The sequence below is a fragment of the Panthera tigris genome, chromosome B4, assembly GCF_018350195.1.
Source record: "Panthera tigris isolate Pti1 chromosome B4, P.tigris_Pti1_mat1.1, whole genome shotgun sequence".
Taxonomy (NCBI): domain Eukaryota; kingdom Metazoa; phylum Chordata; class Mammalia; order Carnivora; family Felidae; genus Panthera; species Panthera tigris.
The window spans coordinates 115513609-115529337 of record NC_056666.1 but is presented as its reverse complement, the minus strand read 5'-3'; the positions used below and the strand labels follow the sequence as shown (position 1 = coordinate 115529337).

Genomic DNA, 15729 nt, shown 5'->3' with positions numbered 1-15729 from the left:
TATTTATAAATTGAAGTGTGCTTACCATCATCATTTTCCAATATAAAAAAATTCATGGTCTTTGGTTTCTAGGGGAAGTAGTATCACAAAATCCCTTTGATATTCATAGAATATTGTTAAGTGTGTGTGGGGGGAGGGAATTAAATGATGAAATAGTATGATCAAAAGTGGAACCAGACAACACAAAGAAAAATATATTCCTTTTTAGAAAGAAAAATATATTCTTACTATGTATTTTATTTATTTATTTTTAATTCTTTTAATGTTTATTTATTTTTGAGACAGAGACAGAGTGTGAACAGGGGAGGGGCAGAGAGAGAGGGAGACACAGAATCTGAAACAGGCTCCAGGCTCTGAGCTGTCAGCACGGTGCCTGATGTGGGGCTCAAACCCATGAACCACAAGACCATGACCTGAGCCGAAGTCTGACGCCCAACCGACTGAGCCACCCAGGCGCCCCTCTTATTATGTATTTTAAAAGACTAGAAGGATGTATGCCTAATTTGGGGGGGGGGGTTGAGTACATTACTTTTGAAATAAGAAAAAAATATTTTTGAAATGTGTGAAGTTCCCACAAAGATGAAACATTATGAGTAATATTACCAAGGAAAATCAATCGGAAAAAAATTGTTATTGCAGTTCTGAAGGTTTGACACCATAATTTATATTCATTTCTTTCATGAAACCTACACTTTCCAAAGACTTAGAACGAGGACACCTTCTTCTCAAGGCATGGAACGACTTCTTGTGTTACTTTCTTAATAGAGAACTGATATATTTATCTCTCGCATTCACAAATAGCACAAAATAATCAACAGAGTCCCTTTTTGTAACTTCTCTAAATAACTCCTACAATCAGCAATTTTCCCAGATATCCCCTCCCTCCAAAATAAATGTTCAAGGTCGTGCAAGCAAGAATAATGAATCATCTTTTCAACTGTGACAACTTAGTCCTTTTTCAAATCTTCCTGAAAGATGAGTTCTTTTGTTTTTTAGATGTTTCATATGCTCTTTGAATAGTATTTCCAGAGAAGAATGTTAAGGTATGACCTTTCAAAGATTTATTTTTGTTGTTTAATTTCTTCCCAATAATTTGAGTTTTCACATGAATGGTTGATGAGCTAACTCTAGCATACCAAAACACCAACAATTGTTAACAAGTGTACTGTTGAGTTTCCTACTTTTGAAGCTGTACATATAATTCATAGACAGATGTCTGACACTTTTGGGAATTATTTGTGTCCATCAAACATTTCTTGCAACCTGCTTTCTTTGTGTCCTGACATGAAAGGCAAGCTGCTTTCAACTTCTTTACCCTTCACAGGTTCCTCACTCTGCCCAGTATGTTTGCAAATTAAACTAATCTTGAAGATTAAAAAAAATGAATTGGGAAAATGTATTTAAGATAGAATGAATGATATGAATCCAACTCAACTGAAAAATCCCAGTAAAAAATGAAATAGAGGGGTGCCTGGGTGGCTCAGTCAGTTAAACACCTGACTTGATTTCTGCTCAGGTCATGATCTCACAGGTGGTGAGTTCGAACTCTGCACAGAGCCTATTTGGGATTCATTCTCTCTCTCTCTCTCTCTCTCTCTCTCTCTCTCTCTCTCCCTCTCCCTCTCCCTCTCCCTCTCCCTCTCCCTCTTTTACTCATGCATGTGCATAAGCACATGCACATGTGCTCTCTCTCTCTCTCTCAAATATAAATAAATAGGGGCACCTGGGTGGCTCAATTGGTTAAGCGTCTGACTTCAGCTCAGGTCATGATCTCACATAAGATCAAGCCCCACATCCAGCTCTGTGCTGACAGCCTGAGCCTGCTAAGGATTCTCTCTCCTCCTCTCTCTCTCTGCACCCCACCCCCAACTCTCTCTCTCTCAAGCAAATTAAATAAATAAATAAAACATTTAAAAAATGAAATAGAAATGTGTGATACATAACCTATCCAAAGAATGTATAACTGAATGAAACAAAAATATTGATAATCCAGAAATGCCTATTGCTCCCTCGTCTCCCTTTTTTAATCTCATTGTAGGCAGAGATAAGGAGCCAAATAGAAATAAAGGCATTTATTATTTTTAAAATTTTTTAATGTTTATTTATTTTTGAGAGACAGAGACAGAGCATGAGGGCGGGAGGAGTAGAAAGAGAGAGAGAGAGGGAGACACAGAATCCAAAGCAGGCTCCAGGCTCTGAGCTGTCAGCACAGAGCCCAACGTGGGGCTCAAACTCATGTGCCATGAGATCGTGACCTGAGCCAAAGTTGTACGCTTGACCAACTGAGCCACCCAGGCACCCCACTTGAAATTTTTTTTAATTGAAGTATAGTTGACATACAATATTATATTAGTTTTAGGTGTATGACATAGTGATTTGACAATTATATACATTATGAAATGCTCACTGTAAGTGTAGCTACATCTATCACCATACAATACAGTATTATTGTCTATATTTCCTATGTTGTACTTTTCATCCCTGTGACTTATTTATTTAAAACTGGAAGTCTGTGGCTCTTAATCACCTTCACCTAAATCAAGGTATTAATTGCTGAAAGAACAGGCTTCACTAGTAGAGCTATATTGGAGAAGCTGGATTGTAGGTAGTTTGGACCTGAGACTCCCTAAATTGAAGAAAACCAGTTACCTTACCCATCAAAGTGCAAGCTGGAAAACTTGAACAGGGGAGAGACATGCCTGTTGGTAGTCTTATCACACAAGGATTGGATATACAAGGAAAACTATATAAGAAGTGGTCAATGAGAGCAATCAATGTAGCCAATGGGGAAAGGTGGTCTGGTGTGGCAGAATTTCACCTGCCCTCCCTGGCTGTGAGAAAGGCACATAGCAAAAAGGCACCACCTTCTGATGTCTTCCCTATTTGTTTCAGAGTCTTTCTGTCACACTGCTTCAACAAAGTCTTTTTCATTTTAGTCACAGGAATTGCCTGAACAACATATTATATTTAAAACTGTTGGGGCGCCTGGGTGGCTCAGTTGGTTAAGTGTCCGACTTCATTTCAGGTCACGATCTCACAGTCTGTGAGTTCGAGCTCCGCGTTGGGCTCTGTGCTGACAGCTCAGAGCCTGGAGCCTGCTTCCGATTCTGTGTCTCCCTCTCTCTCTGCCCCTTCCCCGCTCATGCTCTGTCTCTCTCTGTCTCAAAAACAAATTTAAAAAAAAAACATTAAAAAATAAAAAATAAAGAAAACTGTTGAAAAGGTGCCACTTTAGAAAATATGGTCAGTTAAGTAACTATTGTCTGCTCTTCCATTAGCTGAATTCTGTCTTTCCTTGTGAAGAGCAAGGAAAGGATGGAAGAAGAAAACAGACATGCCCATCCTCATAAGACATCTTGAAGAGAAGAGATGAAGGACCCTTCTTCTATGGAAATCTGAGGAGATGGAGATAAGGTCTTCACTTAATAAAAAAATTGGCTGAGCTTCCAAGAAAATTAAAGAACAGATAGTCTTTTCAACAAATGATTCTGGGAAAACTGGATATCCATGTGCAAAAGAATGGAATTGGATCTCGTCCTTAAACTATAGACCTAAATGTTGGAGCTAAAACTCTGAGAAGAAAACACAAGTGTAAATATGCCCGATCTTGGATTAGACAGTGGTTTCTTAGATACCACACCAAAGCACAAGTGAAAAAAGAAAAAAATAGATCAATTGGACTTGATAAAAATTTAAAACATTTGTGCTACAAACAATACCATCAAGAAAGTGAAAAAAACCCTCACAAAATGGAAGAAAATATTTGTAAGTCATATGTCTGATAAGGAACTTGTGTCCAGAATATATAAAGAAATCTTACAACTCAATAATAAAAAGGAAAATAATACATTTTTTAATGAGGAAAAGATCTGAATAGACAAGTGTCCAAAGAAGATATATAAATGGCAAATTAGCCCATGAAAAGACATTCAACGGAATTAGCCATCAGGAAAATGCACATTAAAACCACAATGAAATACCACTTCACACCCATTAGGATAGCTAAAATTAAAAAGACAGTAACAATTGTTGGTAAGCATATGGAGAAGTTGGAACTCTCATTCCTCACTGCTGGTGAGGAATGGTACAGCGACTTTGGAAAACAGCCTGGCAGTTATTCAAAAAGTTGAATATGGAGTTACCATATGACTCACCAATTCTACTCCTCCATAAAGAAATAAAAACATGTCCACATAGAAACTTGCACTTAACAGCATTTTTCATCAATTTATAAATGGATAAAGAAAATGTATTATATTCAAATAATGGAATAGTATTCAGCCATAAAAGAGAATGAAGTACTGATACATGCTACCACATGGATGAATCTTGAAAACATTATGCTAAGTGAAAAAAGCAGGTCACAAAGAATGACAGATTTTGTATGATTCTATTTATATGAAATATACAAAACAGGCAAATCTTTGGAGGCAGAGGGGAGGTTAGAGGTTGCCTAAGGCTGGAGGGCCAGGGAGAAATAGACTCTTAATTGGTACAATATTTTTGGATTGTGTGTGGGGGGGATACAAAAATACTCTAAAATTAGATTATGAAAATATTGCACAACTCTGTGCAACTCTGTGAATATACTAAAAACCATTGAATTCTATACCCTAATTGGATACATGGACTGATATGTGAGTTATATCTCAATAAAGCAATTTTTTAAAAATATGGCTGTATAGCAGAAGAGATATTCTGAGAAGCCTTTTTACTGCAAAACACCTATAACTGAATACATTATAACTAATAAAAATTCTAATGCATTACCAAATTCACAAGAAAGTAAGGGACATTGTCTTATTATTTAATAATCTGTACATGTGAAATGAAATTATATGAAAAGCAACAGAATAAAAACACCAAAATCAAAATAGTACAAATACTTTCCCTTGTAGGGAAGAGGGAAATACAAATGGGGAGGAGTTCACAGAGAGCTAAAAGTTTAATTGCATGGATAATGTTCTGTTTATTTAGCTGGGCAGTGGGTAGATGAGTGTTCCTTTTACTATTCTTTATACTTTATTCTCTAAATTTTATTTCTAAAATACACACATACCCTGTAAAACATGACATTTCCGTGCACAGGAAGATCAAAAGTAAAAATTTAGAGTGAATTTAATAAAAAGTCAGGCTTCAGCCAATTTAAATCACTTTATGGAACTATGAAGCTTCTTCGTACTTGACCCAAAGCAGCAGCTATATACTTCATTTCCTAAAAAGCTTCAGGGAACAATTTGACTTTGTCAGAATTAAAATCTTTGAGTGATACCAGAAAGAAGATGAAAAGACAAGCCACATAAAGGCAGAAAATATTTATAATATACATATCTTACAAAGGACCAACACCCAGAGTATATGAAGAACTCCTACAACTCAATCATAAAATAATAAGACAGCCCAATAAAAAATGTGCAATAGATTTGAAAAGACATTGAAAACTAAGATACAGTTGACCAAAAAGCACGTAGAAATATATGCAACATCTCCAGTCATCAAGGAAATGCAAATTATAACCATAATGAGTTACCACCTAATGCCCTTTAGAATGGCTATAAATGAAAGATTGATAATGCCATGTGTTACCAAGGACATGAAACAACAGGACTTTCATACATTGCTGGAGGAAATGTAAAATGGTATAGCCAATATAGAAAATTTTTAGCATTCTATAAAATTATACCTACTGGGTGACCCAGCAATTCCATTCCTAGGTATTTATTTACTCAAGGCCAGCCGTCTATTTTCACATAAAGACTTCTACATGAATGTAGCATCTATATTCATAATTTAAAAAAACTGGAAACAACCCAGACATCCATCAGCTGATGAATGATATATATATATGTACAATGGAGTATCACTAATAAAAAGGAATGAGTCACTGATACACAAAAACAGATGAATCTTAGAAAAAGTATGCTGAGCAAAAAGAATCCAGAAATGAAAGACTGTATACTATATGACTCCAGTCATGTGAAACTCTAAGACCCTCTGGGTCCGGGCGGAATTGCTTACAAAGGGGAAGGAGAGAAATTTGGGGGGTGTTGGAAATGCTCTAGATTTTGATTACAGTGGTGTTCACATTTGTCAATACTCACCAAATAATACACTTTAATGGGTGCTGTTTATTATATTTAAATTATACCTTTAAAAAGTTGATAAAACAAAAAAAATGTCAAAAAAGAGGAAGGTTCAGCATAGGGTCAAGTAGAAGAAGAGATCTGCAGAAGAGTCTCACTTTGAACATCAAATGGATACAGCAAGCAACATGTATTTGAGAGGACTGGAATATGTTGCCAAATCATCCAATTATGAGCCCTTATTCTTTGAAATGGTACAGAAAGGGGAAATGCAGGGTTTATTTTTTTTCATGTTATTTTATTCATTTTTATCACCTATTTGTCTCAGTCTGTTATACAAACTCAAAGAAATAATTCCTCCGGAGTCTATGTTCTTGTGAGAGAGACAGGATGTTTTAGAACTTTTAGGTTCATGTGTTACCTCTTTGGTAACACATTTACTAATCATTTGAAAAAAATGCTTCTTTCTCCTTCTGCTTTTACATTTTCAAAAATGTATTTCTCACAGATGTTGGTCATGCCTGTGAACTATCTCATTTCATCAATTCCATTTATCATCTTCCCTTGTTAGCAAATTCTGGTTTTTAGCAACTCTTGGGGAATTTTGTCAATCTTATTCTATTAAAAGAAAACCTCTAAAGAAATTTGCTTTGCTTGTAATTAACCAATTCAGTAAACATGTGATAGGGAGAAGTTTTCAAAAGCGAGGAACCAGGGTGAAAGGTTTTGATGTCTAAGAGATTTTTGTGAGTAGAAAAATGCAATCACTTGGTTTTGAAATTAATATTCATTTTATTAAAGTGACCTATATAAAAACCCAGTTTGCATTAAGGTTTAAGGCTATTAAAAATCTAATTATTTTATCTATAAACTCTACTAAAATAACAATTGTCCATGTTCCCAGAGAGACCTGCAGGCCTGGGGCCCCTCCTATTCCCCTTCCATTTGGGTGCACGAAGAAGACCCCGAGACTGGGCCAGTGCTTCAGGGCCAGAGAGGAAGAGGTGGGAGAGGCCTCCTGCCCCTCAACCTGTAAACACAATAAAATTGTCGCCAGCAAAAATAAATTAATTAATTAATTAAATAAAATAAAATAACAATTGTCTTTACCTCTTCTTAATTAATGTTTGATTAACTCAAATAGAACTGACTATAGTTCCAAATTAGACTCACATACAACTTAATGAAAAACAATCTCATATATTAAATTTTTTTTAATGTTTATTTTTGAGAGACAGAGAGGGACAGAGCATAAGCGGGGGGGGGGGGGGGGCGCAGCGAGAGAGAGGGAGACACAGAATCTGAGGCAGGCTCCAGGCTCTGAGCTGTGGGCACAGAGCCCAATGCGGGGCCCAAACTCATGAGTCGTGAGATCACGACCTGAGCGGAAGTTAGACGCTTAACCAACTGAGCCACCCTGGTGCCCCACAATCTCATATATTTTAAAGTGTTTATATTTTAATATATCTTGCTCCCCTTTAAGTACCTCAAATGCATATTTATAACACTAAGCAAAATATTCTCAAGTTATTAATTTTTGTAAAGCAAATTAAATTGGGGGAATCTCAAGTTCTCTTAAATATTCTAATTATATTTTTGAACTTAGTCAAATTATCTTCAACTTTAAAACTTAATAATCACAAGTCTAAAATCAGTTGATTCAATTTAAATTGAAAGCCCAAGAGTCACCTTAGATTCTCTAATTTACCAAAATTTCTTTAATATTTCAAATGTAACAAATATACAATATCATCCCAATGATTCAAAATTCACTTATACACATTAAAGTTTCAACATTGTCAGATTACTTTATCTCTCTATTTGAATTCTAAACTTTTCTAGGGATTATTTAATCCACCAAATTTTTGAGACTGATACTCAGGACCTAAGACATGTTTTCAGGTAATTTTTATCAACATCTCAGGTGGATTCTCTCAGTCCTTTTTAGAGTCATTATAACAAGGGAGTTCAAGCCTGAGCCCTTCAGATAGAGTTGATTTTTCCCAGGTTCAAATTAAAATCTCAACTTTATTATCTGATTTCTGTAGACCAAATTTCTTAAAACTCTTGCTCCCCACTTCATTAAATTCTTCATGTCATTGAATTCTGTACTTTCTTCAAATTCTTCCTGGATAAAGGGCAGCTGGGGTACTCAATCAGTCAAGCGTCAAACTTTGGCTCAAATCATGATCTCATGGTTTGTGGGTTCAAGCCCCATGTCAGGCTCTGTGCAGACAGTTCAGAGCCTGGAGCCTGTTTCAGATGCTGTATCTCCCTCCCTCTCTGCCCTTCCCCTCTCATGCTCTGTTTCTCTGTCTCCCTCAAAAATAAACATTTAAAAAAACAAATTCTTCCTAGGTTCTGCTCATGTTTCATATCTTCATCAGGCTTGTTATAACACACTAAAATTAAGCAAATGACAACTGGATAATGAGTTAGGTATACAATTATGTACATATTTTATATGTAAATATGAAAATGTCCATATAATTATGTATACTTAATTAATATATATATAACTGAGTTATCAACAATTTTCCTAGTCACATAAGCTCATCCAAACCTAAGTAACTATATACCCAATTATTGTGAAAAGATCACATATACTTCTCACTGTAACTATATATTTTAAAGTCTAATAGCCTCATGATATACTTCTTTGAAACTTTCTTCTGCTAATTAGAAACTCAATGTTACAAATGTTAAATTTCCTACTTAAGCTTTTGTAACTTTCTGTGCTTCTAACCATGCCCTTGTGCTGTATTGTAATTGTTTTGTTTTCATTTTAATATAGCTGACACACAATGTTACATTATTCTCAGAGGTACAACATAGTGATTCAACTTCTCTATACCTTATGCTATGCTCACCACAAGTGTAGCTACCATCTGTTACCATACAACCCTGTAACAATATCATTGACTATATTCCTTATGCTGTGCCATTTGTTCCTGTGACTGACTCATTCCATAACTGAAAACCTGTATCTCCCACTCCCCTTTACCCACTTTGCTCCTCCCCCACCCCCTTCTCTCTGGCAGTCTTCAGTTTGTTCTCTGTATCCATAGGTCTGATTCTACTTTTTGTTTGTTTATTCATTTGCTTTGTTTTTAGATTTATTTTTTTTTAATTTTTGTAAAATTTATTTATTTGAGAGACAAAGAGAGAGTATGAGCAGGGGAGGGGCAGACAGAGATGGAGACACAGAATTCGAAGCAGGCTACAGGCTCCAAGCTGTCAGCACAGAGCCTGACGTAGGGCTCGAACTCACAAACTGCGAGATCATGACCTGAGACAAAGTCGGACACTTAACCGACTGAGCCACCCAGGCGCCCCTGTCTTTAGATTTCATATATAAGCAAACCGTATGGTATTTGTCTTTCTCTGTCTAACTTATTTCACTTAGCATAATATTCTCTAGGTCCATTCATTTTGTTGCAAATGGCAAGATCTCATCTTTTTTTATGGCTTCATAATATTCCATCGTGAATATTATCACATCTTCTTTATCCATCCATCTATTGATGGACACTTAGGTTGCTTACATATGTTGGCTATTGTAAATAATGCTGTAATAAACATAGGGGTACATATATCTTTTTGAATTGTGTTTCTATTTCTTTGGGTAAATACCCCATGGTGGAATTTTTGGATCATATGATATTTCTATTTTTTTAATTGCAATCATTTACCCATCTACTTCTTCCACAGACTGTGACCTCCTTGAGGATAGGGAGTATGGCTTTTTCTTACCCATTTTTTGGTGTGATAAAATATACATTACATAAAACTTAAACCATAAAATTTTAACCATTTTAAGTGCATAATTCAGTGGCATGAAGTATACTAACAAGGGAACATGACTTATATGTATCTGTAATCCCAGTTTCTGGCACAGTGCCTGATTGTAAATGTTACTTGATAAACATTTGTTGGACAAGCTATTGAATGATGAATAAATAAATGAAAAAATGAATGAATTAATGTTTTATAACCATATAGTAAGTGTCTATATGAATTATACTATATATGTAATTTCCTGTTTTGAAGCCTTCAAGTTTAACAGACACAATGAAAATAGCTACGTTTGATCCCGTAATGGACATAAGCCCTATGTCTGACATCACAACAGTTATTAAATTAAGAAGACTGCAGAAAAAGGTCAAGCACATCCTACTTCACTGGCTGGATTACTACAGATTTGCTTTAGGTCAGTTATGGAATCCACTGAATTGCTCCATATAACCTGTTCCTATCATTCAGACTTCCAGAGGATCAACATTTGAATGCCTCTTCCTTCCATGGTTCCTAAGGTAGTAAGTTTGTAAACTGTAAAGCACTACACATATAGATTCTTATCTCGGGTCCAGGTGATTAGCCATAGCAAGAAAATCAAAGGAGCTGACCTTAATTTTATTTCCTTTTTCTTTTTAGAGAAGATCATCTATTTGATCACTTCTGTATTTTCACAAGGGAAGGTGCTTTCATATTCATATTTTGGATCAGAAAATACTCTTACTCATCAACCACCATAGTTCAGTCTCCCCACCAAAGCCTCAGTCCTTGCTAATGTCTTCTGTTCATTTGTTGTGTTGAGAAGAAGCCTGTGTACTCCATTAGAATGTACTGTTGTAATGTCAACTCATAGCTGGTGTTTGATTACAGAGTCAGGACACAGCCAATTCTCGTTATTCACAGTAGCTGGGTTCTATAAAATCTCTACAAACACTGAATTAGCCAATCTTGAACCATTGCTCCTAGGATAAACACAGGATGAGTTTCCTTTGAGCCTCTGGTCACAGTATTTTTGTCAGCCTATCATTATGTAACCTTATTTTATGTGTGTCTGTCTGAAGACACCTTATTTAATATATTTTCTTGATACATTAACATTGAACTCATGGCCAATAGCACTATAACTCATGCCTGAGCTAAGCTTATTTACCACATGTATATTCTCTATGAGGCCCATCATAGCCTTCTTGCCACTGGAATGCTGTCTTGCACTTTGGAATGATGACTACACCTGCAGTCCATTTTAAATAGCAAAATCACCAACAAAAAGCGCAAAAATGCAAGAACATTGGCACTGAATAGACCACGTAAAGGACACTTGCTTACAGCGTGAGAGTGGAAGCAAGAAGGCAGAGCATCACCTTGTTCAAGCTCAACTGGGAAAATGCAAGATACAACTTAAGTTTTGCTTAGCTGTATACATCAACAAGTGACTGTGAAAGTGCCGCAGGTATTGATTTAGGGTTACAAATAAACTTTAGCAAGTAGGCAAATTCATAAGCACAGAATCTGTGAATAATGAGGATTGAATGTAAGCTACATCCAAAAAGTAAGCTCCTCCATTTGAGGAAATAATTTGCTAGTCATTATTATATATAGTAGAGTTTCCCAAAGGATTTGCCACAAATGTTTTACACAGGTACTAAGAAGTGGATATCCTCAGCCCTTAGGCCAGTGGCTGGGCTGGGGTGATTGAGCCCCCTGGGTAGTTGATTCCACCTGCCATGCCATGTTTACCACAACGTGCCATACCAATACATTGTATTTTCTCTTTTATATCATATTTCCTGTGATAAGAATCTACATGTATAGGGGTCAACAGTTTACAATTTTCTGTGTGACTTTAAAAAAAAAAGTCTAGGAAGCACTGGTCTATTGCATGGTCAAAGCACAGTCTTCAAAATTAAACAGATCTGTTCAAAGCCTGGTCTGGCTTTTTCTAGCTGAGTGTACGTGGACTTATCTGTGATATCATGAAAATAAGAGTACTCACCTCAAGAGGGAACTTATTTCAGTCGAATAGTGCATTTAAAGTGTTTGGCACATTATCTGGCACAAGATAAGCACAGACAATCAAACTCCCATGGATTAGATTTGTTGATAACCTAGACATTTTTCTGATTACATAGATGCTATGTATCCCCTGGGCAACCAAGAAGTACATTTAAAGTGAGAGAAACAACAGAAAGGCCCTTCTGTAAATGGATGAAGGACCATCCAGATTATTGAAGCCAGTTTAACCCATACAGCTCAGCCTACACATACCCTGGTCCACTAAAGATTTTCAGTGATGTATATTCTGTTTACATTTCAGGAATTGAATCCCTGTACATTTGCAAAATACCCAAGTCGCCACAAAAAGTGATCAAGAAACAAAAAGTGATCAAGAAACAAAAAGAAACATCAGCAAAATTTCCTCTGAAACAAAGTACAAAGGAAAAAGATGAGAATAAGGAGTATCTTCAATACCAAAATACCTTCCTAAAACTGAAAGGTATCTTTCAGCCTTCGCCTCTCTATTGCATCCGGAAGACCCCAGTCAGCAATCAGTACCTCAGGTACCAGCCTCATTTGTCTTAACTCATAGTCCAGGTTATGTTTGAAAGAGCTTCAGATGGATGTCATTCAGTCCACCTTCAAATGCTGAGCAAGACCTGTTAAATTGCTTCACACAAGAGTTCTTTCTAAGCAGGGTGGGTTAAGCTGTTGCCACTTACATGCTATCAGTGAAACGTTTTTCCTAAACGTGGGACACGTTTATATGTCTAGATTCAAGCATTTGAGTTTTCTCCACCCTGCTTCCCTAGAGGCTGCCCACTTAGTAGAGGAATTTGAATCTATCAGGAATCAAGACTCAGTTTGTTTTCACCTCTTTGGTGAGTACATGTTTAAAACCTGACCCTATATTTGGGTTGAAACTCTTGACTCTCTGTGTGGGGATGGTAAATGAGGGCCAGGAGTTACTGCTTCCCTTGGTGTCTCATGCAGTTCTCCTGAGAGAAATGTGCCCTTGTTTTCTTCATCAACATAAAAAGCCAGGTTCTCTTTGCATCTGTATCTCTGGGACTAGCTGCCAAATAGGGATGCTTCTCACCTCAGGTGGAAAAGGCCCAGCCATCACCTCCATCCAGGTCCAGGTGGCAGGGGAGAGGGGAGGGCTTGTTGGAGGAGTGGGCTGGTCTCTATACTGGAATCTACACTGGGTGGCAGCCTTTGGAAGCCACAGGAGAAGCCGCCTCCCCTACCACCGAGTGAATTGCAGGCCAGCTAGGCTGATAATCTGCCAAGATGGCCAGGAGCTGAAAATCCCTAGGGTTCCCAATCCTAATATTGCTTCAGTACGTTATTGAAAACAATAAATTTAAAGAAAAGTGGCAATGGGGCACCTAGGTGGCTCAATTGGTTGGGTGTCTGACTTTGGCTCATGTCATGATCTCACAGTTTGTGGGTTCAAGCCCCACATTGGACTAGAGCCTGCTTCAGATTCTGTGTCTCCCTCTCTCTCTCTCTGCCCCTCCACCCCCTCAAAAATAAACACTATTTTTTAAAAAAATAAAGAAAAGTGGCAAATACCATGAGGGGGACATTTCTTGTATTTGCAGCATTGTTAGCAGACTTCACGAGTGCCACTAAGCAAGCCATGCTGCCTGACACCTGGGCACGGAATGAATTCATTCTACCAAACACTGTCATCTGCCACCTATAGGCATGTGGGCAATCAGCAATACAAAGACTTGGTCCTTGTCCTCCAAAAACTTCAAAGTATTAATTTGTACCACTAATCAATGGAAACTAAGGAAGAAAGTGCTACCAGAGCAGTAGAGATAGAATGCTGGAGTTTTGTGGAGGGAGAGATTTTTTTAAAGGACTTTCTCCAGGAGACTTTGAATAGGGTCTGGAGTGATGGGGAGAATTTGGATATGCAAGTAGGGAGAGATGGTACTCTAGGGGGAGAGACATGTTATAAGGACAGTGATGGTACTGATAATGTCAGGAATGGTTAACATTTACTGAGCACTCACTATACAGTAAGTACCATGCAAAACACTGTACTTGCCGGATTTAACTCTCATGACACACCTAAGGGGTAAAATTATAATTAATCCCATGCCGCCATCTCCACCCCTCAAAGACACAGCTAGCGAGCAGGAGAGCAGAAATTTGACCAAAGGCATGTAGAGAGGACAGTGCAGGCAAATCAGAGGAATGCTGAGCACTTTGGTTTTGCTCGTGCTTCAGGTATGGAAGATAGGATAAGCAGGATTGGGGCTAGATCACAGAGGGTCTTGACCCCATGCCAGAACTGGGTATAAATAGCAAAATTAAGTAAATGCTTTAAAATCTGCAGTGATGCAGCAAGCAGACACTATGTGAGGTAGATCTAAAATGTTTGTTTAGACTTTCAAATTTGCTGTGAAAAGTCAAAACATAATCATTTCACATTTAAATGTAGAATTATTTTTATGGCTCAGTTATATGTTGCAATGGCATCTGAAGAGATTAATATTAATTTAATAAAGACCCCATTTATTTCTGTAAAAACTTAATGGAAACTTTTAAATCTGTCGTTGAACTCTAAATCCTGAAATAAAAAAAGCCTAAAGGCTTAAGCACTGTGCATGAGAAAATCCGTGTTATTATGTCCATCACTTCTACATATGGTTTCCATGCTCCAATTCAATTTCCAGCCAAATCCTGTGCATGGAGGACAGGCTGACACCTGGCAGAGGGAATACAGCATAATGTCCTGATAACATTAGCAGAGTGTACAAGCTATGAGACTTTGGTAATCACATACCTCTCTAAGCCTCTGTTTTTCTATCCGTAGAATGGAGGTAATAATACCTACTTCACAAGATTGTGAAAGACTTAAAGTTAAGAATACACATACTCAACACACACTCAATACACAGATACACACACATCACAGAAAGAGAGAGGAAAAACGTTCCACTCAAGATGAGCCTAGAATCCAAAATTCCAAAACATATCAAAAAAGCTAATTTTGGGACGCCTGTGGGGTTCAGTCAGTTGGGCATCTGATTCTTGATTTCAGCTCAGGTCATGGATCCGGGAACATAGGACGAAGCCCCCTGTTAGGCTCTGCGCTGAGCATGAAACCTGCTTGAGATTCTCTCTCTCTCTCTCTCTCTCTCTCTCTCTCTCTCTCTCAAATTAAAAAAAAAAAAATTTTAAAGAAAGCTAATTCTAACAAAGACAATCCAAAAATCAATAGTCAAAAGATGGATTCAATCTAGACAAAATTAAAATAATAGAGCAAATCTATAAAGTACTTAAGAACAGGTACGTTTAGAATCCTCAGGGTGAGTAACGATGGAATAAATAATTGAAAAAAAGAATTCGAAGACATTCAGTTAAGATATAGTGTATTGAACACACTCAGGTTTACTTCAACTTTGCTAAAACCTTACTATAATGACTGTAAAAACCTCTAAGGCCTATTACATTACGTGTTATGTTAATTAGAATGCTTTCTTTGGGGGGCAAGTAACAGAGAATGCAACTCAAACAAGGACACTTAACACATTTGTAAATCGAGAGGTAGAGCTACAAGGGAGGCATTGGGCCACTCCATCCCCCTTTCCCTCATTTATGCATCAGCTTAGTCTGTGAGCAGGAAAAAGATGCTCGAACAGTTTCAGGCTTCATATCTACTCAGAACAACCACCATGGAAGAGAGGGGGACTTTGTTCCCAGCACTCCAAACAAAAGGCCTGGGATAAACTATGTCTGGTGTCACATGTTTCTGACCTTCTCCCCAGTGGCCGTGGCTGGATAAATGAAAAAAGTCTCACTGCCCTAAACCATCCAGGGCCCATCCTTGGAGCTT

At 37.4% G+C, this 15729-nt stretch overlaps 1 protein-coding gene across 3 annotated transcripts in view; it reads left to right on the top strand.

Moving 5' to 3' along the window:
* LOC102955427 (uncharacterized protein C3orf20 homolog) overlaps positions 1-15729 on the top strand; it is a 192238-nt gene that overhangs the window by 69085 nt on the left and 107424 nt on the right. For all 3 annotated transcript variants that reach the window (XM_042992917.1, XM_042992916.1, XM_042992915.1), the window contains 2 exons: positions 10134-10293; positions 12193-12436. In XM_042992917.1, the coding sequence (XP_042848851.1) occupies positions 10134-10293; positions 12193-12436 (404 nt within the window). The remainder of the gene's footprint in view (positions 1-10133; positions 10294-12192; positions 12437-15729) is intronic.